We start from the raw sequence: 22,085 nt of genomic DNA on the forward strand, positions 1-22,085 counted from the left end.
CCACCACCCTCTCCTCCTCACTCCACCACCCTCTCCCCTCCTCACTCCACTACCCTCCCTCTCCCCTCACTCCACTACCCTCCCCTCCTCACTCCACTACCCTCCCCTTCTCACTCCACCACCCTCCCCTCCTCACTCCACTACCCTCCCCTTCTCACTCCACCACCCTCTCCTCCTCACTCCACCACCCTCTCCCCTCCTCACTCCACTACCCTCCCCTTCTCACTCCACTACCCTCCCTCTCCACTCACTCCACTACCCTCCCCTCCTCACTCCACTACCCTCCCCTCCTCACTCCACTACCCCCCTCACTCCACTACCCTCCCCTCCTCACTCCACTACCCTCCCTCTCTCCTCCTCACTCCTGCTCGGCCCTCTTCTTCGCCCTCGTCTCCCAGATTCGGTCTCTCTCCTCCTTCCCTCTCTCCAGGTCAGCCAGGCAGAGAAGCGACTCTCCTGAGATATCGTCATTCGCAGAACAGATTGGCATCCAGAGACGTTTTGAGACGCAGCAGGGAGCAGAAATATCGGCCTACGGGACCCCCCAGTAGCATGTAGCTATCACTGCGTCAGGGCTTGGATCTGAACTAAGTGAGAGATTGAAGTGGACTAGTTGTCTTGTATCTAACCTTACGAGATAAGTTAATGTGTGTGGATTTACCTTCTACATCAGCTCACCTGACCGGATTGTTATGATTTCTCTCTCTCTCTACATTTCTCTTTCTCCTCTCCGTTGTTTGATTGGAATGCCCCAGATGAATGTCTGAGTAAATTATCACTAATCAGCACAAAGTCCATTCGTTCTTCTCCCTGTCTGGCAAGATGAGAGTCCCCGTGAGTAGACTAGTCAAATAGACACAGCTGCTGTGGTGGAATCAGGTGTGTAAGCACTGATAACAGACCAGCACTGTTTTGGACTAGATCTATTTTAGCCTACCCCCACAAAATGTCATTGGCAACTGTAAATAGGTCCATATTTTGCCAATGTTTATATCTGTCAAACTGCAAGCAGAATTTGCCATACTGTAAAGTGACCGCACCACGCTATTAATTGATCTCTATTCTTATTCAAATATTGCCCGTCTCTGCACCATTCGCGGTCAGGATCAGATCCATATGACCACTTGCCATGAAGATTCTGTAATAACCCCGCCCACTCTGGCGTAAAGACAACCAATCACGCCCACGGGGACGGGTATTCTGAACTTGGAATACCAAATCAGTATCCAAATGTGACAGGCTCGAGCGCTGCCGCCTGCTACACACCGGAATGTCCTAACCGCGCGCGGAGAAAGTGAACAGACCGACCAGCCAGATGCAGACAGACGAAATGGAGGTACCTATCAATAATAATATTATCAATAACTGCAACACGCAAAGGCCATTGGAGAAAGGCAAAGATGTGTTCAACAATCAGCCGAAGGAATCGGAGGTATTTCCGATAGAGGCGCTCCCGCGTACTATAGGCAACGGTAGCGTAGAGTAAGTGCAGGAGGGGTATGTGTCCGTGCCCGTGTCCGTGAGTAGCGGTTGTTGCTGGGGAGCTTAACTGAATGTCCTTGCAACAGAGGCTCTGCTGGAAGCATGCAGTGCAGACCGACTCCTCCGAGTTGTTATTTTGGCGACAGCCAAAGTGGTAACTGCTATAAATACCATAAGCTTATGAGAGCGACCGTAAGCGTATGATCAGTGCCAGTTCAGGTAGTAAATGTGACTGTCTGTGACCATGTCAGAACCAGGACCTTTGATGTTCTTGTCTGGACCGGACCGGACCGGCCCCCAGGAATATGTATATCTGGAAACCGGTGTTCCGGCTGCCTTCTGTCTTAATGCCACATTGCTTCTCTCTGATGCACTGTTGTTTTGCAATCGGATAGGTATTTGACATTTTATTAACCTAGGTCCGATCATAAGATGAGTTCCGTTTTTGATTGATAGTCTTGATTTGATATAAAATATTCCCTTTCAGCTAAATAATTCATACTCATATCTATTTCTAGTTAATGAGCACATCTTGTTTAATCTATTCTGATATGCAGTTTCAAACATTTATTTAAACAGAGGAAATTCATCGACTCATTAAAAATGATAATATATGCATTTTGATTCATTCCTTGATAACCTGATGTCATGGCTCGGAAAACCACCGATGGTGGCAGTGTATCCAGCCAGATTAGACCAATTAGCTCCCGGAGCCAGGACTGTGCCTGTCAAACATATGCAATGTTTTTAAAGGAATTAGAGCAGATTTCCCCCTCCAGTTCCAGGTTTCTGGGACAATGAAGTGGTTGAATTGGTGGGGGTTAAGAGGACGTATGTTGGCAGACAACCATGTAACCATACTTCTCTCTGCTGTGACTCAAGATCAGAACCTAGAGATCTGAAGAAGGATTGTGGGAGGGAATCAGATGAACCTGTACCTCACCTAAACTGGACATGGCACACCACTGTGACAGACAGATAGATGGATACATATAGACTATAGATCGATAGATGAATACACTATACATAGATACTGCAGATGGATTGACAGAGGTAAAACAATGTGTGGATAGACACATGCACCACATGCCTCTGGTAGGAGTGGGGCTTGGCTAGAACCATGCTCTGTCTGTGTTTGCATACTGGCTTGAAAACCGTGCAACAGGGTTAGACATAATCCCGGGTAGGGGTTGCGCCTACGTTACCAAGTGAGTCTGAATGGGGGTGTGTGTGGGCGGGTGTGAGAGCGTGATGCGGAGTGTGTGAGAGTGCATGGTTTGAAGGGCCTGTGTAGAGTGAAGGAAAGGTCAGAAGGGGTATGCTGAGATAGAGAGGGAGAGAGGGAGAGAGAGAGGATAAAGGCTTGAAAAGAGAGAGTGAGAGAATTGGAGAGCAAGAGAGAGACAGTGGGAAGGGTAACATGGAGTGACTAAGAGAAAGATCACAAATGTCCCAAGTTAAGGAAAGACAGACAGGCAGGCAGGCAGGTAGGTAGATAAACAGGCAGATAGGCAGGCAGGACCACAGTTTAGCAACATAGTGTGAAAAAATGTGTTGACAGTGAGTCAACTTTATTGCGTTGAATTGAGTGGCTGTCTGTCAATCTGCCAGTCTGCCAGTCTTTACTTAGGTCCTTCAAGCTCAGATATTATATCTGGTGCTGACTGTCACTCCTGCAGTGTTCACTGCCTCAGATCAACACAGGTCAACCATCACATTTCATTATCGTAGTCCAGGCTTGGGCAAACAGACCTCATATAAAGCTTAGCAAGGCTCAGGAACACCTGTGTTGTAGAATCCTGTTGAGGTCATTCATAGCACCTTCTGTTTGTAAACTCAAATGACCTTCCCTGGGCCAATCTTGGGGATTCAATATATTTTTCATCCTGAATTGAGTTGCGTTTAATCACTAAGCACCACTCTCTTGATGACCTTTTCAACCAAGATCAGTCAAACATAGATTATTGTGTGCATTATTATGATTGCACCTAGTGGTGTTCTTCAGAGTGCATGTGAGTGCTCGGCTGTTGCTGTTGACCCAGTGGTACAGGGCTGACCCTTTTTGTGTTGTCTGCATTGTCCTGTTGTGGTTGTCTGGAGATGACTGGTTCACTATGGTGGGACAATGCGTACACTCTCAGTCTGTCTTTCTGCCCTGGGAGAAGATGCCTTTTAGCAGCTCTGACAGTGCTCGGCTTTGTCCCCATCCCCCATTGTGTGTGTGTGTGTGTGTGTGTGTGTGCATGCGTGTGGAGGTAATGTACGTGTGTGGTTATACGTGTGTCAAATTGTGTCTTGGACTGTGTGTGTGTATAGGGCTGTACTGTAAGTATATACTTCAGTGACCTATGCACTTTTGTAAAGCTCTCTCTTGGAAGTCGCTTTGGATAAAAGTGTCTACGTGTGTGTGTGTGTGTGTGTGTTGGGCTGTACTGTAAGTATATACGTGTGTGTGTGTTAGGCTGTACTGTAAGTATATACGTGTGTGTGTGTTAGGCTGCCCTGTAAGTATATACGTGTGTGTGTTTAGGTCTATATGGTGCCTGGAGGGCACATGGTTATCATGGGGTGAGTCTAATGTCAGAGCTGCAGAGACCCTTGACTACCATAGTTAATCCACTGTGAAATGTGGGGCATGTTGACTCCTGCTGTACTCTCCCTCCCTGCTTCTACCAAGGCTGCCGAACCGCATTTGCATAGTCATGCGGAACAACAAACGGGCTGTTTACCCGTCTGGTGAGGAGCAGTGGAAAAACCTGAAGAGTGTGTGTGTGTGTGTGTTTGTGTGTGTGTGGTTCCAAGGGAGTTCAAGGATAGGACTGGTGCCTACACAGTATCCTGTTTGTATTAGTCTGTGTGTGTGTGGTTCCAAGGGAGTTCAAGGATAGGACTGGTGCCTACACAGTATCCTGTTTGTATTAGTCTGTGTGTGTGAGCGTGTCTGTCGCTTATTGTTGCTCTTTCACCTCCCCAGAGCTCCATGGAGTCCCCCAGCCTAGAGTTTGAGTATGGGGACACAGACAGCCTGACTGCTGAGCTCTCAGGTGAGAAGGATGTGTGTTTGTTTGTTTGTGTGTGTGTGTGTGTTTAACCGTCCCCTGTCTCTCTCTCTCTGTCGTGTCTGTCCTCAGAGCTCTACAGTTACACCGAAGAGCCGGAGTTCTCTCTCAACAGGGACTACTTTGAGGAAGACTTCAGGAGCCATGGTACTGTGTGTGTGTGTGTGTTGTGTTTGTGTTGACTCAGTCAATGAGATTGTGTGTGTGTGCGCGGGTATGCTTTCTAAACTAGTGTGTGTATCAATTGGCCTCTGAATGACCTTGGATTAGCTGTCTGTTTCCATACCCACAAAATGGTTTACTTGTCATTTAATTAACAAGCTAGAGATGGATAGCTAGGGATCGAGGGATAGAGAGAGATGGGGTGGAGACACAGAAAAACAAAGATAAAGAATGAATATATATAGAGAGAGAGATGTAGATGGAAGGATATAAATAGTCAGAGAAGGGTGAGGTAGAGAGGGAAAGAAGAGAACAGATCCTGTAGAGAGAGGGAGAGAGAGGGAGAGAGGGGGAGAGAGGGGGGAGAGGGGGAGAGGGGGAGAGGGGGAGAGAGGGAGAGAGGGGGAGAGAGGGGGGAGAGGGGGAGAGAGGGGGAGAGAGGGAGAAAAAAGGAGACTAGGAGATAGAACTAATAGAGCTCTCCCAGGTATTATGTTCCTCTGTCACCACTGGCTCCCTGCAAGGAGAGAGAAATCAACCTCCGGCAGTGTGTGTGTGCGTGTTGTTTGTGTTTGTGTGTGTGCGTTTTGTTTTCGGTGTGTTTCTTGCTCTGAAGTCATAACAATCATGAAGTGGGGATTGCTATGAACAGACACGCTCAGCAGCTCACTGTCACACACACACACACACACACACACACACACACACACACACACACACACACACACACACACACACACACACACATGGCTCTCAGTTGTGTGATAAACTGTCTTATCTTCATGCACAGCCAGAACCATAGGCATATCATGGCACTGATATCAACTGAACCCTATCAGGAGAATGAAGGTTAAGTTACCTGACAGCCTATGATGTTTTCTCTCCTTGAGGCCTGTTGACTGAGTCACCTAGGGGGGTGTACTCTTCATCCATTCCGATCTTGTGACATTGACGTTGTTCCGTGTGTGTCTGTGCAGGTATGCCACCTCTTGTTGTTCTAGGTCCTGCCTGCTTTAGTGGGCTTGATTCAGCACAGCAGATGCTTACACAGCATAAGGTTTAGCCATCAGCTATAGATAGAGATTGAAGAACATGGACGAGGCTCGCAGACGTTGTCTGTTGATAGGATTGGTTTCTCCTCTCTCCGTCCACCTCTGGAGGCTGGAGGCGTGACAAGCAGGATTAGCAAGTCTGTTTGCCTGTCTGTTCAGCATAGATGAAAGAGAGAGATGGAAGGAGAGAGAGATAGATGGAAAGAAGAAGTGCCAAAACAGAGAGGGACAGAGAGAGGACTGTCTCTCTCCGGGGTTTTAGTGTGCAGAGGCAGTGACAGTGTCCTCATCAATGTTTCAACACATGTGTCACCCCCCATCACTCCTCAGTCTGTCATGCACCCCCTCCCCCACCCTACCCCAGCCCCCAACCCTCCCCCGCCCGCCCCCCTCGTCACACTCCACTGCACTCCGGTCAGAATTGCAGGATCACAACAGAGGCTTGCCCTCTCAGTGGGACTTCTTCAGGACATGACCTGCCTGTCTTTGTCCCTGCCCTGTCCCTGCCCTGTCCCTGTACTCGGCTGGGACAGATTTAGCTCTGGCTGGTCTGGGACATTGTGACATCTCCGCCCCCCCCCCCCCCCCAACTCCCCAGCTCCTCATTGGGGGAGGGTTTTAACGAGCTACTGCGATCCCTGCTCATCTCACACTTCTGAGGGAAGGAGGGGTTCAAAGTGAAACATTTGGAAGTGGAGAATAGATGTCGAGGTGAAAGATGAAATCCACGTTAAGTGTACCGAGTGACTCCTAGATCTGTATCACACGTGTTCGTAACGAGGCACTGTGCTGCCCCTGTGTTGCAGTGCGAGGCCGCAGGTGGGTCCAGCTGGGTGTGGAGGAGCAGAAGGCTTATGTGATGAGACTGCTGGACGCCCTGGAGGTCACCGACAGGGACAAGAGGCTGAAGGTGGCCAGGGCCATCCTCTACCTGGCTCAGGGTACCACTGGCTGCCACACACACACACACACACACACACAAATTGCCACCTTTCACTAGCCATAAACATTTTTAGCAATTAGAAATGATACGTTATCATAGCATATCTTTCACAGTCAAATGTGTGTGTATGACTATACCTGTACGCATCCTGCTTACATCTGAACACGTGGGTGTGTGTGCGTGTGGGTGGTTTGCGTCCCCAGGTGTGTTTGATGACTGTGACACGGACGTGGATGTTCTCTACTGGTCCAGACACAACGTGTTCCTGCTCTACGACATGGGCATCTTCACCGCTCTGCTGGAGCTGCTCAGCATGGAGATAGAGTGAGCAGAGCACACACAACCTCAACACAACCTCAACACAACGCCGAGAGAGAGAGAGAGAGAGAGAGAGAGAGAGAGAGAGAGAGAGAGAGAGAGAGAGAGAGAGAGAGAGAGAGAGAGAGAGAGAGAGAGAGAGAGAGAGAGAGAGAGAGAGAGAGAGAGAGAGAGAGAGAGAGAGAGAGAGAGAGAGAGAGAGAGAGAGAGAGAGAGAGAGAGAGAGAGAGAGAGAGAGAGAGAGAGAGAGAGAGAGAGAGAGAGAGAGAGAGAGAGAGAGAGAGAGAGAGAGAGACTTAGGGGGGAGGCTATAAAGAGGGAGGGGAGATTGGGGAAAGGGTGGGAGAAAAGGAGAAAACTGGGAGACGGAGAGGACGAGAGAGACAGGGGTTAGGCAGTCTCTCTCAGAGAGAGAGAGCAGGACAGGCCCTCACCTCAGAGGCTTAAAGCAAACTGAACATCTATTTTTACTTTTCTTAAAGGCCTGGTGTGTGTGTATGTGTGTGTGTGTGTGTGTGTGTGTGTGAGAGAGCATGTGGAACTATCTCTAAAATGAGTCAGTGTGGAAAAGGAAGCAGATCTTCCTTTTCACTGGTTCCTCTGGATCCTCTTTAATGAGCGAGCGCTATCAGCCTGCCTAGAGACACAGCTGCTGCACCTTGGCACACACACACCCCCCCCACCCCTACGTTTTAGGATCAATTCCCTAATTGCCACTCGTTACCCCCATTGGCCTCATCCCTCCAATTCTCACCTTCTGTCCTCCTGTTCTCTTTGGCCTTTTAAGGGCTGCCTGTCTGCCTGTCATTTTTAACTCTTAACAGTTCTGTAGATGTATTGGACTGTTCCTTAAATTGTGTGTGTGTGCATGTGTGTGTGTTCAGTAACAATCAAGCGTGCAGCAGTGCGGTGAGGAAGCCTGCCATCTCTCTGGCGGACAGCACTGAACTCAGGTGAGAGTGATTCCACACACGCACACACACACACACATGTCGCCCCACCCCCGCACATACACACACACACGCTGAGCTCCCTCTCCTATGCTGCAGAGTGCTGCTCAGTATCATGTACCTGATGGTGGAAACAGTCCGTGTGCAGACAGAGGACGACCGGCCAGAGTGGAGGACCAGCAGAGCCGACTTCAAGGCTGAGCTAGGTGTGTGTGTGCGTGGTTTGTCTGTGTGTGTGTGTGCGTTAGTGTGTGCCTTTGTGCTCTTCTGCCTGCCTACATTTGTGTGTGCGCGCACGTATGTTTGCACTAAGCAGTTTGTGCTTAGTCACAGCGTACACAAACCATGCTGTCCTGAAAATGCCAACAAACAAATCTATGAATGACAGTCTGGCACAAGGCTGGTGTGGTGAACCTTGCCTGGCCGCAGCGTGGTAGTGAAGTCCCTCCTCTTCCAGGTTCCCCTCTGGACAACGGAGAGCCGTTCACCCTGCTGCTCTTCACCATGGTAACCAAGTTCTGCAGCATGAACGCCCCCCACTTCCCCATGAAGAAGGTTCTGCTGCTGCTGTGGAAGACCATCCTGGTCAGCACACACACACACACACACGCACACACATCGAGAAAGGCTCAGTCGACTCTATAACCGCGTTCGCCCGACACCTATGCAGTGTTTGTCACAGAAAGCGTGTGTATGTGTGTGTGTGGCCACCAGTTTACCCTGGGGGGCTTTGAGGAGCTGCAGGAGTTGAAGGTGCGCGGCCGGGAGCGTCTGAACCTGTCAGCCCTTCCTGAGGACAGCATCAAGGTGGTGCGCGCCATGAGAGCTGCCTCTCCGCCCGCCTCCGCCATGGAGCTCATCGAGCAGCAGCAGCAGCAGAAGAGAGGCCGGCGCAGCCGCAGGGTAACACTCGCACACACACACACACACACACACACGGTGCTCGGCCCTGCCCCCGGCCGTGACACACACTTTTGGAGGTGTGTCAGTCAAAGCTTCTTAACCGGTCTGCATTCCCCGAGTGAAGAACACTAGTCTTTCCTTAAAGAGGTGCTGACCTCCACTCCCGCTTCCTCCTATCTGTCCCTAACTCCTCATTTTGCTCCCCTCTCTCTCTCTCTCTCTCTCTCTCACTCTGTTTCTCTAACTGGCTATCTGTACTGTAACTGCTGTGTGTAAAGCTTGGACTGCAGTAGTGGCTACGTAGCTCTTCTCTTCTCCCTGAGACTCACCTCACCTCCTCCCCCCTCTTCCTTGTGTCCCTACAGAGTGCCTTTGTTGATAGCTTGGAAGGAGACAGTCCCTTTCCCAAGAAGCAGGTCTTTACACACTATCCCTCCCCCTCTCTTTCTCTCTCTTTCTGCATAAGCTCTCTGCCTTGGGCTGGTCTTGCACACTCTTTTTTTTATCTTGACTTCTTCACCTCCTCTGCCTCCTCCCTTTTCTTCCTCTCCTTCTTCTCTTCCTCTGCCGTTTTCCTTCTCCTTTTTCGTCCCTGCAGTCTTTCCTTCTCTTTGTCTCTTCTTCTCCCTGTCTCTTTCCTCCTTGCCCTTCCTCCTCTTCCTCCACTCTGGTCTGCTCTGTGTGGTTGGGACTAAGAGACAGACAGGCTTGCTGGCTTGCTGACTAGCTGGCCTTCTGGCTGGAAGGCTGTTTCTGTGGTCACCCAGACCAGAGTAGGCCACCAGTCCCAGGTCACTGCAGACATGGCCACGAGCCTCTGTGGTAGCTGTAGTCTCCATCAACTCAACATACCTCCAGGCCCCTGACCTGCTGGGCATCACTGTACTATACTCTCAACACACGGGGTGAAAGGTCAATTATGTTTCTGATCTGTCAAATTAGGGAGTGATTTGAACTTTAGTTTTTTGGTTCAAATACATTTCCCCATTTCCTGTTGTTGGACTGGCACGTCAGTTTACTTTCTGACTTGGAGAAATGGAAACAGGATTGGCCTCCAACCCTTGCTAGACACACACACCAGCTCTGCTCCACCTATCAGAGAATGGCTTTGTCTTCTTCATGGGATATGAGTCACAATGCGTCACCTGCACCAGGCCCCTCCTCACCACACCACCACCCTCTCTCTCTCTCTCTCTCTCTCTCTCTCTCTTTTTCTTTCCTTCTTCCCTCTCTTCTCTCTTTTTTGTCTTTCTCTATTCTCTTCCTCCTTCTTCTTTCTCTCTAGCCACCACAGCGCCACCATACATTGACTGCTGTGGCAGTGCGCTCTACTTCTGCAACCCACCGTGCCTGATGCTTGCGTTTGGTTGGCTCAGTCTTTCATCCAGCTCCCCTACCTAAGTGTTTGAGTAGATTGGGCTTGTGTTGACCTAACTGTGATGGGAATGCTATATCTCTGTGTAACACCTGGGTATGGGTGTGGATAAGATGCTGCTAGGTCTGTGATTGATGAGCTTCTACCCAGGTGGAGTATGCAGTCCTCCTATGGTAAGTCTGGAAGGAGTTTGAGTCATAACTTCCTGTCTTGCTTGCGCCTGATGTGGAAGGACTGCAGTTTTCTTATTGGTTGCCAGGCCTCAAGGGGATGGTGATTGGCTGACAATGGAGATGGAGGTTTATGTGTAGTTCTGGTGTTGAAACAGGGCATAGGCCTAGTCCCTGGATCCTTGTTAATTCTATTCCTGGTCCAAAGACTAAGGGGAATCTGCATTTCATATGATTTTTAAAAATATGATGTTAGTCATTTTTGGCAAATAGTCAATGTATCATACAATTGCTATATGAAAATGTTAGTTAGTTGAGGAGCAGTGGTTTTGCTCTGTGACCAGGGCATGTGAGGGACGGGCCCCAACCTCCCATCAAGCACAGACACTGCGCTCTCTCACTCCCCCTGCTGGTCCACACTCTGCCCCTGCAGCCCCTGGTGAAGCAGGACAGCCTGGACACCTACAACGAGCGCGACCCCTTCAAGAACGACGAGGCGAGGGACGAGGAGGAGGACGGCGAGGACGCCGACAGCGGCATCGAGGGGGAGGTGGACCCCCTGGACCGCGATGTCATCATCCAGCCTCCACCCCCGCCGCCGCCCCTCCGGCCCCCGACAGAGAGGGTCTCCTTCCCCAAGGGCCTCCCCTGGGCCCCCAAGGTCAGGTGAGACACCCAGGCTCCGTTCCCAAAACCAGGAACCAGCGCCTCCACACTGTCGACCCTACACCCAGGGGTGCTCGTGGAGATGGGGGGAGAAGACGGGAACGCTGCTCCAAAGTCTCTTCCTCAGTTTCTCCTCTGTGTCTTTCCGCTACATTTTAGTCGTTTAGCAGACGCTCTTATCCAGAGCGACTTACAGTGAGCACAGGGACATTCGCCCCGAGGCAAGTTGGGTGAAGTGCCTTGCCCAAGGACACAACGTCATTTGGCACGGTGGGGAATTGATCCGGCAACCTTCTGATTACTAGCCCGACTCCCTCACCGCTCAGCCATCCGACCGCTAGAGAGTGGCCTACCTTCTCCCTGTCCAGTGTGCACAGCCACATGGACATGAATTATGCAGCTGAGATGCAGGGGGGAGATGAGAGGAGGAGAGGAGGGCGGGAGGGTTAGATGAGAAGCGGAGGGATAGGTGGCTCGATGAAAGATAGGGGTTGAATGGAGGGGAGGGGGGGGCAAATGACCAAGTGCAAGTCTCGGCGCTTATCAGCCGCTCCTCGTTATGAGTAAACCCATGCATTATTCATTTGATCTTAAGTGTGAGGGAGGGAGTGTGTGTGTGGGTGGGTGTGTGTGGGCTTGTGTGTTTTGAGCGTGGTGGTGCGCTGGACTGTTTTAGGAGGTGAGATGAGTGTCAGATGTGGCCCCAGAGAGAGAGAGAGACAGAGACAGAGACAGAGAGAGAGAGAGAGAGAGAGAGAGAGAGAGAGAGAGAGAGAGAGAGAGAGAGAGAGAGAGAGAGAGAGAGAGAGAGAGAGAGAGAGAGAGAGAGAGAGAGAGAGAGAGAGAGAGAGAGAGAGAGAGAGAGAGAGAGAGAGAGAGAGAGAGAGAGAGACAGAGACAGAGACAGAGACAGAGACAGAGACAGAGACAGAGACAGAGAGAGAGAGACAGAGACAGAGAGAGAGACACAGAGAGAAAGAGAGAGACAGAGACAGAGAGAGAGAGAGAGAGAGAGACAAAGACAGAGACTGAGAGAGAGAGACAAAGACAGAGACTGAGAGAGAGAGACAAAGACAGAGACTGAGAGAGAGACTTAGGGGGGAGACTATAAAGAGGGAGGGGGGGTGGAGGAGGGGAGATTGGGGAAAGGGTGGGAGAAAAGGAGAAAACTGGGAGACGAAGAGGAAGAGAGAGACAGGGGTTAGGCAGACGCAGCCTATGGCAGTGTGACTGATGGGATGTAAGAACTCCCACAGCACACTGGCACTGTGTGTGTGGTTTGTGCACATGTGTGTGTGTGTGTGTGCACGTGTGTGCGTGTGTGTTCTCTTGCAGGATTAAAGCCACTCATATGTTCAGAGTGTTTGTGGATTATAGTGAATGTGCTTTTAGGTCTCTTCCCTCACAGTGCTATAGCTTTACCTAGCGGGCTAATCGAGCGTGCAGGCGTTTGGTTGCAAGACCTTACAAACCCTCCTATGTGACACTCACCTGTCTGTCTGTTTATACCTGTCTGGCCGTTGGATGTGTATTGGTGTGTCTATCTTCCGGCCTGCCTGTCTCTCTACCTGTCTGTCTGTCTCTCACTCTGTCTTTCTCTCTCCCTCTGTCTGTCCATAGGGAGAAAGACATTGAGACATTCCTAGAGACGAGTAGGAACAAGTTCATTGGCTTCACTTTGGGAAAGTAAGTGGTAATAGTCATTTTTTATTTCTGCCCACATAAAAAATGTTCCAAAGTGAATGCACATAGAAATACCAAGGGATTCAATTGAAAAGGAAACTAAACTAAACAAAAAAACTAGCTAAATATTCACCCAGCGGTTTAGTTTGTCACAGTCTGTTGACCGCTTGGCAGTTAGACCAACATACAGGAAGTGGAACAGCCACGGTGCGTTTTCTCTCTTTCAGTGACACGGAGACCCTGGTGGGCTTACCGAGGCCCATACACGAGAGCGTGAAGACCCTAAAACAGGTGAGAGGAGGAGTCCATCTCATCAACCGCTTTCCCCCTATCCCTTTTCTGTCTCAGTCACACCCGTCAATCCCTCTCTCTTCTCTCAGTGCGGCCCCCTCTTTCTCTCCTCCTACTCGGGTCCTCAGTGTTAATACTGAGTGACTCAAAGGCCAGTCTTTTGTCACGCCATCCTTTGACGGATGATCAATACCTGTGGACCTTGACGTCCCACTCACGTCAATCAAACGCGTTAACAACTGACTCAGACACTGACAGAAACGTCCTCCTTCTGAATCCCAACCTCCTCCTTCCTCTCCTCCAGCACAAATATGTCTCTATCGCCGAGGTGCAGATCAAGAGAGAGGAGGAGCTTCAGCAGTGCCCTATGACCCTGGTCAGTGACGCCATCTTTGTAGTCTTTCACACCATGCAGATCTCATTGTAGCCTTATGGCCCGGTTCCAGCACTATTACCGTGAGGCCTTCCTTCCGTGGGGTGGCGTGTCCTTGCTGAGTGTGTATGTCTTGGTCAGGGGGAGGAGGAGGTAGAGGAGACCCCGGCAGAGATCCTGTATCTGGGCATGCTTCCCAACCTCTCCCAGTACGTGGTGAGTGTCTCCCGGGTGCTGTAGCATGACGGTTATGCAGTATATGCTGATGTGGGCTCATGTTGTTCCATACTACATTAGAACGACACCATCCTTTTCACCAATTATCTCCCTGTATCCCTCCCCTCAGATTGCCCTGCTGAAGCTACTATTGGCTGCTGCCCCCACCTCCAAAGCCAAGACCGACTCGATCAACATCCTCGCCGACGTGCTGCCAGAGGAGATGCCGTACGTATTGACACCCATCCGAGGAAATGATTGATACCCATCCATTGATCAGCGGGGACTAAATTGATACCCATCCAAGAATAGCATAGGCCCTACTCCTCCAGATATATGTGAGACAAACAATGACATACGGGCTCATCTCAATGGACCAGCAGGGTGCTGTCACTTTCTCTCCTTACCAGTGGCTAAATAACTGACTAACAGATCTAGATCAAAGGAGATTATTTGACACACATAAATTAATAGCTTGTTTTGTGTGGCTGTGGCTATGAATCATGACAGATTTCCTGTGTCCCTTGTGTGTGTGTGCCTGTGTGTGTGTGTGTGTGTATGGGTGTGTGTACGTACAGAATAACAGTTCTTCAGAGCATGAAGCTGGGTATTGACGTGAACAGACACAAGGAGATCATCGTCAAGGCCATCTCTGCTCTGCTGCTGCTGCTGCTCAAGCACTTCAAACTCAACCACATCTACCAGGTTGCTCACGCACACTCTCTCTTTGTCTGTCTCACACATTCTGTCTGTTTTGCTCTCTCACATACTGTATACACACACTGTATCTGTCTCACATACATACACACACACACTCTCTCTCTCTTTGTGTAACACCCACACTCTCTCACACACACACATACGCAAACTCTCACACACGCATATGCACACACGCTCATGTTTTAATTCCATCTCTCTCTCTCCCTCCCTCTCTCCCTTTCTCTCTCTCTCTCCCTCTCTCTCTCTCTCTCTCTCTCTCTCTCTCTCTCTCTCTCTCTCTCTCTCTCTCCATCTCCCTCCATCACTCTCCCCAAACAACCTAACCAATGCACCCCACCCCCAACCTCCTATCTCCACCTCCATATGTACCAGGTTAGCCACCGTCTAATCTTCTCCTCCTCCCTCCATCCTCCGCCCTTCACTTCCATCCTCTTTCCTTCTACCCCCCACTCGTCCCCATTTTGCGCCAAAGCCTTCACATCCTGCACTGGTCTGATAGGCACACAGTCAAAGATCTATTCATCTCAGCACTAAGCAGGGAAATTGAAAGAGTGTGTGGGGAGAGGGGTGGAGAGAGGGGGGGAGGATTTGGGTTCTGAACACTCCCTTCCAAGCTCCCTCTCTCTTGTGACGGGGGCTTTCATTCCTATTTTCGAGGGATGATGTCCTTCTCATTTCTCCATCCTGCTGTCCTCATCTTACAGGGTGTAAGAGATAGGTCTCCTGCATACATATCCACACTTCACACCACAAATGTGTTGTCATCAGATATACTCTCTCATCGTTCCCGATGTTAGCCAACAGGGCATCCTCTTAGAAACAGAAGGAGCGTCTTCTCTGTGGAAGACATCATGTGTACGTGTAGGGTCTTACGTGGCAAATTTCTTTCGAAAAAAGGTTGCTTCGGCTGCTTCGGGTTAGGATATTCACATGCTGTGGCGCCACCTGTTGTCTGAAGTGAGCACTCACATCCCCGCTGTGATTCTAATTGGATGCTCTGTGGTTTTCACTGTGGGTCTCACCTCTGTGCAGTTTGAGATCGTGTCCCAGCACTTGGTGTTCGCCAACTGCATTCCTCTCATCCTCAAGTTCTTCAACCAAAACATCATGTCCTACATCAGTGCCAAGAACAGGTAGGAGCCACTGCTTGTCTCGCTACCTTGGCCGTTGAGCATCCAAATAAGGACCTGACTTCCTGTCAACGTTTATTCAGGGCTGCGTCAGCACCTAAATAAGGACAGGACTTAGTGTCTGCCAAGCCCAAGTGGCATCAGGCTAGCTGTGCCAAATAATATATTGTGTGATTGCACAAAAACATTTTCACACCTCCATGACAGGATAAACTGCCTGTGTGTGTACACTTGTGTGTGTGTGTGCATGTGTGTGTGAGAGAGAAACTCATATTGACACTCTCTTCTCCATAAGCTCTCATTGTATTGTATACATCAAAGTATTTATGTGCCCTGTAGATGTGCGCTTCCAGGTAAATTGGGTTTGTATACAAAAGCGTGTGTGTGGTTTGTATACACTGTATATTTATGTGTGTGTGTGTGCGTGTGTGTTGCAGTATATGTGTACTGGACTTCCCTCACAGTGTGGTCCATGAGATGCCTGAGCTCACAGCAGAGAGCCTGGTGAGTGTGCTCTCTCTCTCTCTCTCTCTCTCTCTCTGTCTCTCTCTCTCTCTCTCTCTCTCTCTCTCTCTCTCTCTCTCTGTCTCTCTCTCTCTCTGTCTCTCTGTCTCTCTGTCTCTCTCTGTCTCTCTCTGCGCTTTTTTGCTTCTTTTTTTATTATGTGTATGTAAAAATGTGCCTTTGGTCAACATTGCTTGCTTTAAAATGTACTATAGAAGCTGGGGGCTTTTTCAGTGCACTGGCAGTGCAATTGCGGGATTTTTTTTTTACCTCCTGAATGAACATACTATGCTGTTATCTTCAACCTTTTTACAATTGGCTGTTCTGTGCAATTTCAGGAAGCTGGGGATAGTAACCAGTTCTGCTGGAGGAATCTGTTCTCCTGTATCAACCTGCTCAGGGTCCTTAACAAGCTCACCAAGTGGAAGCACTCCAGAACCATGGTACTTGGAACCATGGAAACCTTGTTTCCTCGGCCTTGCTGTCTTCCTTCCAGCCATTGCCCGTCCCCTTAAAACAGCGACACACAGAGCTATAGGAGGCCATATTCAAGTTTCAGAGCAGAAAACCCCTTCTCCTCTTGGTCCTCAGATGCTGGTGGTGTTCAAGTCTGCTCCCATCCTGAAGAGGGCGCTGAAGGTCAAGCAGGCCATGATGCAGCTGTACGTTCTCAAGCTGCTCAAGATCCAGACCAAATACCTGGGGCGCCAGTGGAGGAAGAGCAACATGAAGACCATGTCGGCCATCTACCAGAAGGTCCGCCATCGCCTCAACGACGACTGGGCCTACGGGAACGGTAAGGAATGTGGCGGAGCGTGTGGTGTTTACCCAGTGATGAGCAGCAGGGAGCCGCGTGTTTGCCTAACTTCTGTCTCTTCTCTCTCCCAGACATCGACGCTCGGCCGTGGGACTTCCAGGCGGAGGAGTGTGCCCTGAGAGAGAGCATCGAGAAGTTCAACAGCCGCCGCTACGACAAGAGCCAGAACGGAGAGTTTGCCCCCGTCGACAACTGCCTGCAAAGCGTCCTGGGACAGCGTGTGGAGCTCCCGGAGGACTTTCACTACAGTTATGAGATGTGGCTGGAGAGGGAGGTCTTCTCACAGCCCATCCAATGGGAGGGCCTGCTGCAGGGCCCGTAGCCAATCAAGGGAGGGCAGAATATACAGACCCATATAAACGCAGATATGAATGCAAGGTTAACACACACACACACACCAAAAACAGGTGCCTATAAATAATTTTATCTTGATGTACATACACGTAGGCCTACATAGAACGTATGTATCTAGAAGCATCTATGTCAGAACCTGTGTGACCACATGACAACAGAGAACTATGGCAAGAGCAGGCTCCATTTACCAGCTACATAGAAGATGGTTCCCTTGGTATTAGTTATCTCTGCATACAGATGGTCAGAACATAACCTTTCTGGTTTTTGTCATTTTTCAATTACTGCCATTGTCCCTTTTTTTTGTTAAAGATGTACATTTTGCAGACTGTTGTTAGTACACTGTATATTTGAAGGTTTACGGTTGTATTTATTCAGTTCAAATTTTCAGTCCTATTGTAATTGTTAGTCTATGAAAATTCAGTTGATATTAGGACTTTGTATATTTTTAGAAAAGGGCCTTTTTGGAAACAAACCAGTGTGTGTGACCAGGGTATTTTGGTAATTACTATTTAGAGTAGCATGAAGCAGACTCCGGTCTCAATTTACTGTAGGTTCTTTCTGTTAATAATATCAAAAACAGAGACTGTTTAATTATAAGTTTACTTTGGTCGAGTCTAGTGGGCAATTTGAAAAAAGAACACTAGGTGGGAAGAAAAGAGGAATGAAAGAAGGAATAAAGTGGTGTTGAAGGAAGACAGGAACAAGGAGAGGAAGAGAGGAAGGAAGAAAGATAGGGATTGGCAAAAGTTTCTGATGCTAGTCTGAGACGTTTATCTCGGGACTGACGGGTTGAAGGGGTGTGATGGGGCGGGTTGGGAGTCCATGAAGGGATGACCTTCTCTGGGTAAGTCTGAATAGAGGCTCCCTCTCTACTGTGTTGAAAGTCTTGTCCTCTAAGAGGTTGTTTGTTCTCTATCTTCCTCACAGCAGTCCACCTCACTGCCTTTTTAGAGCAAAGCACAGCTCACCTGGACAGCAGCATTGACAGCACAGCATCCTCCCCCAGCTCCAAGTGTCCTTGGTGAGATCACCTCTTCCTGAGCTGAATTGACCGCTGCTACACAATGACACTGGATTTTCTATGAGGGCATATGTTTCTGAGTCATCTCTCTTCCCAACTACTGTACACCCCTCTGTTCTGAAAGCTCCAGTTGAATACATTTAATGAGCACAGGAGTCAATGTCAACACCCTTTTACACCACTGTTCAGTAGCTATTGATTCATTGTTGCTGGAATTTTGGCTTTGTTCATTTGCTTGTTATCTGTGTATTGAACCATGATTGTGTAACTGAGATGTCTTGAATTGTGCTCTTCTCCGTGAAAATGTGCATGTTTGCAGTTATTGTTCTGTTTTGTAAACATCCTATTTAAACCGCATTCAATAACTTTTCTACAAGATTTTTAAACAGTACATTTCGGTTGAATGATGTTTTCAAGTGCACTGTCTGGGCTGTCACGTTCTGCACTCATTAATGTTGCACTTAAAGTGTCAAAAAAGCTTCAAAGATTTGTCTCCCCTATTTTAGGTCTTCACTCAATTGGAATGAAAATACCTAAAAGCTATGAACATGATTCAGTATGGCACATGTCTAGATTCTCAGGTTTATGCTGTGACATTGTAAAGATCCAGGGTTTGTACTATAAACTAAGTAAAAAGTTCCTTATCCACTACCTACTGTGTTGGTAGTAAAACCAACGGAGGACTCCTGTGCACTGACACGTTTATAGTCTCTGAATACACAGTCATGATTTTTATGGGCCTGTTTTATGTTTCTGTCTGTCACCAATTCGTTTTAGAGGTTTGTACCTCAAGTGCCAAAGTTATGAGTGCAGGTATTTCTTTGGAATTACTTCCATGGTTTGTATTCATATGCCTTACTTGGGGCATCTCTTGTTGCAAACAACACAATTATTTTGCAATATTCTTTTTATTTTCTACCTGAATTGTACAGAAAGACTAGACATGTTCTAAACAGATTTATTGTAATGACATTTGTTTTGCATTGTGTATGGATGTAGCTAAATGTGTTTTGGTTACAATTATAAATATTTCCACATCAAGTAGTCTAGGAAACACACTCAATGAATTTGTTTAGGGATGTGTGCAATTATAGATATACTGGCATTGTGGCATTATTCTATTGAATTACAAATGATTATCAGAGTTCTTATTAAAATACATGAAAGTATAAAACATTTACTGTTGCCGAGGTAAAATGCTATGTGTTTCAGTTTGCACTGTATTTCTCCATTCAGCCTGAGGATAGTTGCTATTTTGAACCATTTCAAGGAAGTTTGTGTGTGTAGTACACTAGTATATAATGTGCTTGTTGAAACTATAACACAGTCCAACAACCACCCAGCATCTGGTTTTCTGCGTAGAGGCCAGAGGGCATTCTGTTTGAGGGGAAGGGGGGTGTGGAGTCTAAGTGGTTCACTGAGACATTGTTTTCAAGGCCATTTTTTATTGACATATTTGGATGAAAAGAGATAGATGACCTTGACATTCTATTAATATTGTAGTAGCTGACACCTAACTGTATATGAAAGTCAATCTAAAATTAGCTTTCAGTGGCCTGCTGTGAAAGGATGACGCTAGCAGAATAAGAACCCAGCTGTATTTCTGTACTTTTCCGTGCGTCAGTGCTTGCCACTTCCATTGCTAAAGCAACAGAATGACTCACTCCTGACAATTTTATTGTCCTGTACACAACCTCTTAGCAGGGGCACGCTGTCATACACAAACATACTCAAACTCCTTGCTACAGCCATGTATGTATAAGAGATTAAAGTGAAAGATTTTCCACTGGATGTAATATAGGAATCATCTACTGTCTGTAAAGGTTTTCAGTTGATGTTTTTTCTTTCTATTCTTATAACCAAATTAGAGTAGCATATTGATATAGAACTACATATATTGATAGAATTACATATTGAGTTTGAGCTTCAGGCCTGGTGCAGCTTTGTCATGGAAACCTCCGGTCCAAACCAGCTGCTGTGTGTCTGTGAACTCTCCTTCGCCCTGCAGCCTGCACAGATAACCAGCACAGGAGAGACATCAGCAGCCAGGCAATGCAGAATGGAAGAGATGACTCTGCCAAGCCACTACACTTTCACCACAACTCAAGTCTTTAGTCACCTGTTATTGCTAAAGCTGCCTGTGTATTTGGTCCCATCAGGGAAGGTGTAGGTCCCTGTGCCGTGGTACATGTTGTCTTTGAACTGGCCTTCATAGACTGCTCCAGAAGGGTGCTTCAGACACCCTGGACCATTCATCTGGAGCGGACAAACAATTCAAAATCCTGAACTTTGTGAAACAGGAGAAGCATTCTAGCCTTGTGAACAAACATACCTTGTCATCCTGCCACTCTCCATTGTAGGTAACTCCGCTCGCTGATGTGTGTTTGCCTACGCCATTCCTCATAACTACTCCATCAGAGGACCGGCAGCACTGCCCTTCTGAAGATGACAGGAGTGGGGGTATAGTCACAATCCAAGGTTTTCCATTTATCTAGCTGTCAAACTAAAATACTTAGCTAGTAACTTACTACACCTTCAGTTCATGATCAATGATACCACATGAGTTCACATACCATAGCTGTCTCCATTTGGAAAAATATAAGAAACGTTCAAAGTAGTATTCTTCTCTGAAATGAAACACACATAGCAACTCTCTGTCAAGACATGATTAGTACACGATAGAACCATAATATAAAATGAATTATATCTGCACTAGGCAATGTACTATACTAGTACTGTAGTAGTACTACCATTGCAGAAATATACAGTACGTCTCTAGAGACAGTCAGATATCTAACCTAGCTACAGTAGGCTACAATAAGACTATAGTCCTGTACAGTAGAGGCTACAGTACTCTACTGTACAGTAGCTAGCTAACTTTATGGATTCTTGTCTCTACCTAGTGCTATTTGTAATATGTAGCCAATGTAGTAGCTACCAGTCTGACTTTACTCCTCGAGTGCTTACCTGACATTTTAGGAAACTGCTTTGTCTGTTTTGTATTAGCTAGGCAGCTGAGAAACTATGAACTGAAAAATATACATAATTTTAGCTATATTGATTTTCCCTTGGATCTACGAGCAACCATGGCAACAGTATACAACTTTTCCGGAAAAGAAACTTTGACCTTTTTCCCTTCAACCAATGAATGAGATTCAGAGCGTGCTGTACTTGCCGGTGAACAGATCTGCATTGTTTCACGATCTGGTATGTGCGTGCAATACTTCAACTAGCGGGCAAAAAGCAAAGCGTTACCTTTGTTCTTTATTGTTGAACGGGCAGCTGGTAAGGTAAGGTAGAGCTTTAATATTATAGGCTGTGTGTTTTAGCTAAAGCACTGACTGGGCTTCCCTAACCTCAATGTAGCTAGCCTAGACCAGTAGTCGCTACTGCTATCTAAGCTAGCTAGACTAGAGCTAACCCTACTAGCATGGTTAGCCCAATGGCTAGGCTATGCCTGGGCTGCCAAATGGTATGTTGACGTTGTTGACATTTCATTGACATGATCTGGCGGAGTTTGATTAAACTTGTACTGGAAAATTAACATAGGTTGGTGTTGTCTCATGGAAAGTAGTACCAACTTTGTCAGGCGAACTCAATTCTTCATACACTACTTGTTCTATGGCCACCGGCAAAATGTGTCATCTAGCTAGCTTAGCTTACTTAGCCGGTGTGTCATCTGAATCGAAACTTAAAAAACAGCTACTGTAGACGTCAGTGAGACTCCTCATTCTCAGAACCTAAGGAGCAGTAACTTCTTCGCAGAATCTGAAAGAAATGTGAATATGTTATGGCAACATTATTGAAGCTTTAGTTGTCAATGTCCATAGGATATATTTAATAAGGGATAGGGTTAGCCGGATACAAGTATTCTTTCAACACTGTTTTGTCATTAC

The 22,085-nt window shown here is 47.8% G+C and overlaps 2 protein-coding genes across 5 annotated transcripts; one reads left to right on the plus strand and one right to left on the minus strand.

The window, feature by feature from the left end:
* Positions 1–1,214: 1,214 nt before the first annotated feature.
* On the plus strand, positions 1,215–19,367 carry strip2 (striatin interacting protein 2). 4 transcript variants are annotated; one of them, XM_084701129.1, is made up of 22 exons: positions 1,216–1,432; positions 4,457–4,526; positions 4,614–4,688; positions 6,562–6,696; positions 6,902–7,022; positions 7,901–7,969; positions 8,066–8,172; positions 8,424–8,551; positions 8,681–8,869; positions 9,235–9,285; positions 10,848–11,080; positions 12,701–12,766; positions 12,991–13,054; positions 13,359–13,430; positions 13,569–13,643; positions 13,774–13,871; positions 14,222–14,348; positions 15,396–15,496; positions 15,931–15,997; positions 16,336–16,440; positions 16,589–16,793; positions 16,886–19,367. In XM_084701129.1, exons 1-22 carry the CDS (start codon positions 1,316–1,318, stop codon positions 17,134–17,136), a joined length of 2,526 nt encoding a protein of 841 aa, XP_084557255.1. In that variant the 5' UTR covers positions 1,216–1,315; the 3' UTR covers positions 17,137–19,367. The 4 variants fall into 4 exon arrangements, with proteins under 4 accessions (XP_084557256.1, XP_084557255.1, XP_084557257.1 ...); XM_084701131.1 differs by having other exon boundaries at positions 1,218–1,336; XM_084701132.1 differs by lacking the exon at positions 1,216–1,432 and adding an exon at positions 1,495–1,877.
* A 344-nt stretch (positions 19,368–19,711) lies between these two features.
* Positions 19,712–21,303, minus strand: morn2 (MORN repeat containing 2). Its single transcript, XM_084701133.1, has 5 exons — positions 21,157–21,303; positions 20,763–20,816; positions 20,522–20,628; positions 20,309–20,445; positions 19,712–20,198 (listed from the first exon to the last, which is right to left on the minus strand). Exons 1-5 carry the CDS (start codon positions 21,161–21,163, stop codon positions 20,096–20,098), a joined length of 408 nt encoding a protein of 135 aa, XP_084557259.1. The 5' UTR covers positions 21,164–21,303; the 3' UTR covers positions 19,712–20,095.
* Positions 21,304–22,085: the final 782 nt, after the last annotated feature.

The sequence above is a fragment of the Hypomesus nipponensis genome, chromosome 7 (assembly GCF_054491055.1).
Source record: "Hypomesus nipponensis isolate SF chromosome 7, ASM5449105v1, whole genome shotgun sequence".
NCBI classification, from domain to species: domain Eukaryota; kingdom Metazoa; phylum Chordata; class Actinopteri; order Osmeriformes; family Osmeridae; genus Hypomesus; species Hypomesus nipponensis.

Coding starts and splice junctions, on each gene's coding strand:
- strip2 (XM_084701129.1), top strand. CDS start 1,316: ATGCAGACAGACGAAATGGAGGTACCTATCAATAATAATATTATCAAT. Junction 4,689..6,561: donor GGAAGACTTCAGGAGCCATG/GTACTGTGTGTG, acceptor CCTGTGTTGCAG/TGCGAGGCCGCAGGTGGGTC. Junction 15,998..16,335: donor AGCTCACAGCAGAGAGCCTG/GTGAGTGTGCTC, acceptor GTGCAATTTCAG/GAAGCTGGGGATAGTAACCA.
- morn2 (XM_084701133.1), bottom strand. Junction 20,629..20,762: donor TCCAAATGGAGACAGCTATG/GTATGTGAACTC, acceptor TGTCATCTTCAG/AAGGGCAGTGCTGCCGGTCC. Junction 20,446..20,521: donor GAGAGTGGCAGGATGACAAG/GTATGTTTGTTC, acceptor TGTCCGCTCCAG/ATGAATGGTCCAGGGTGTCT.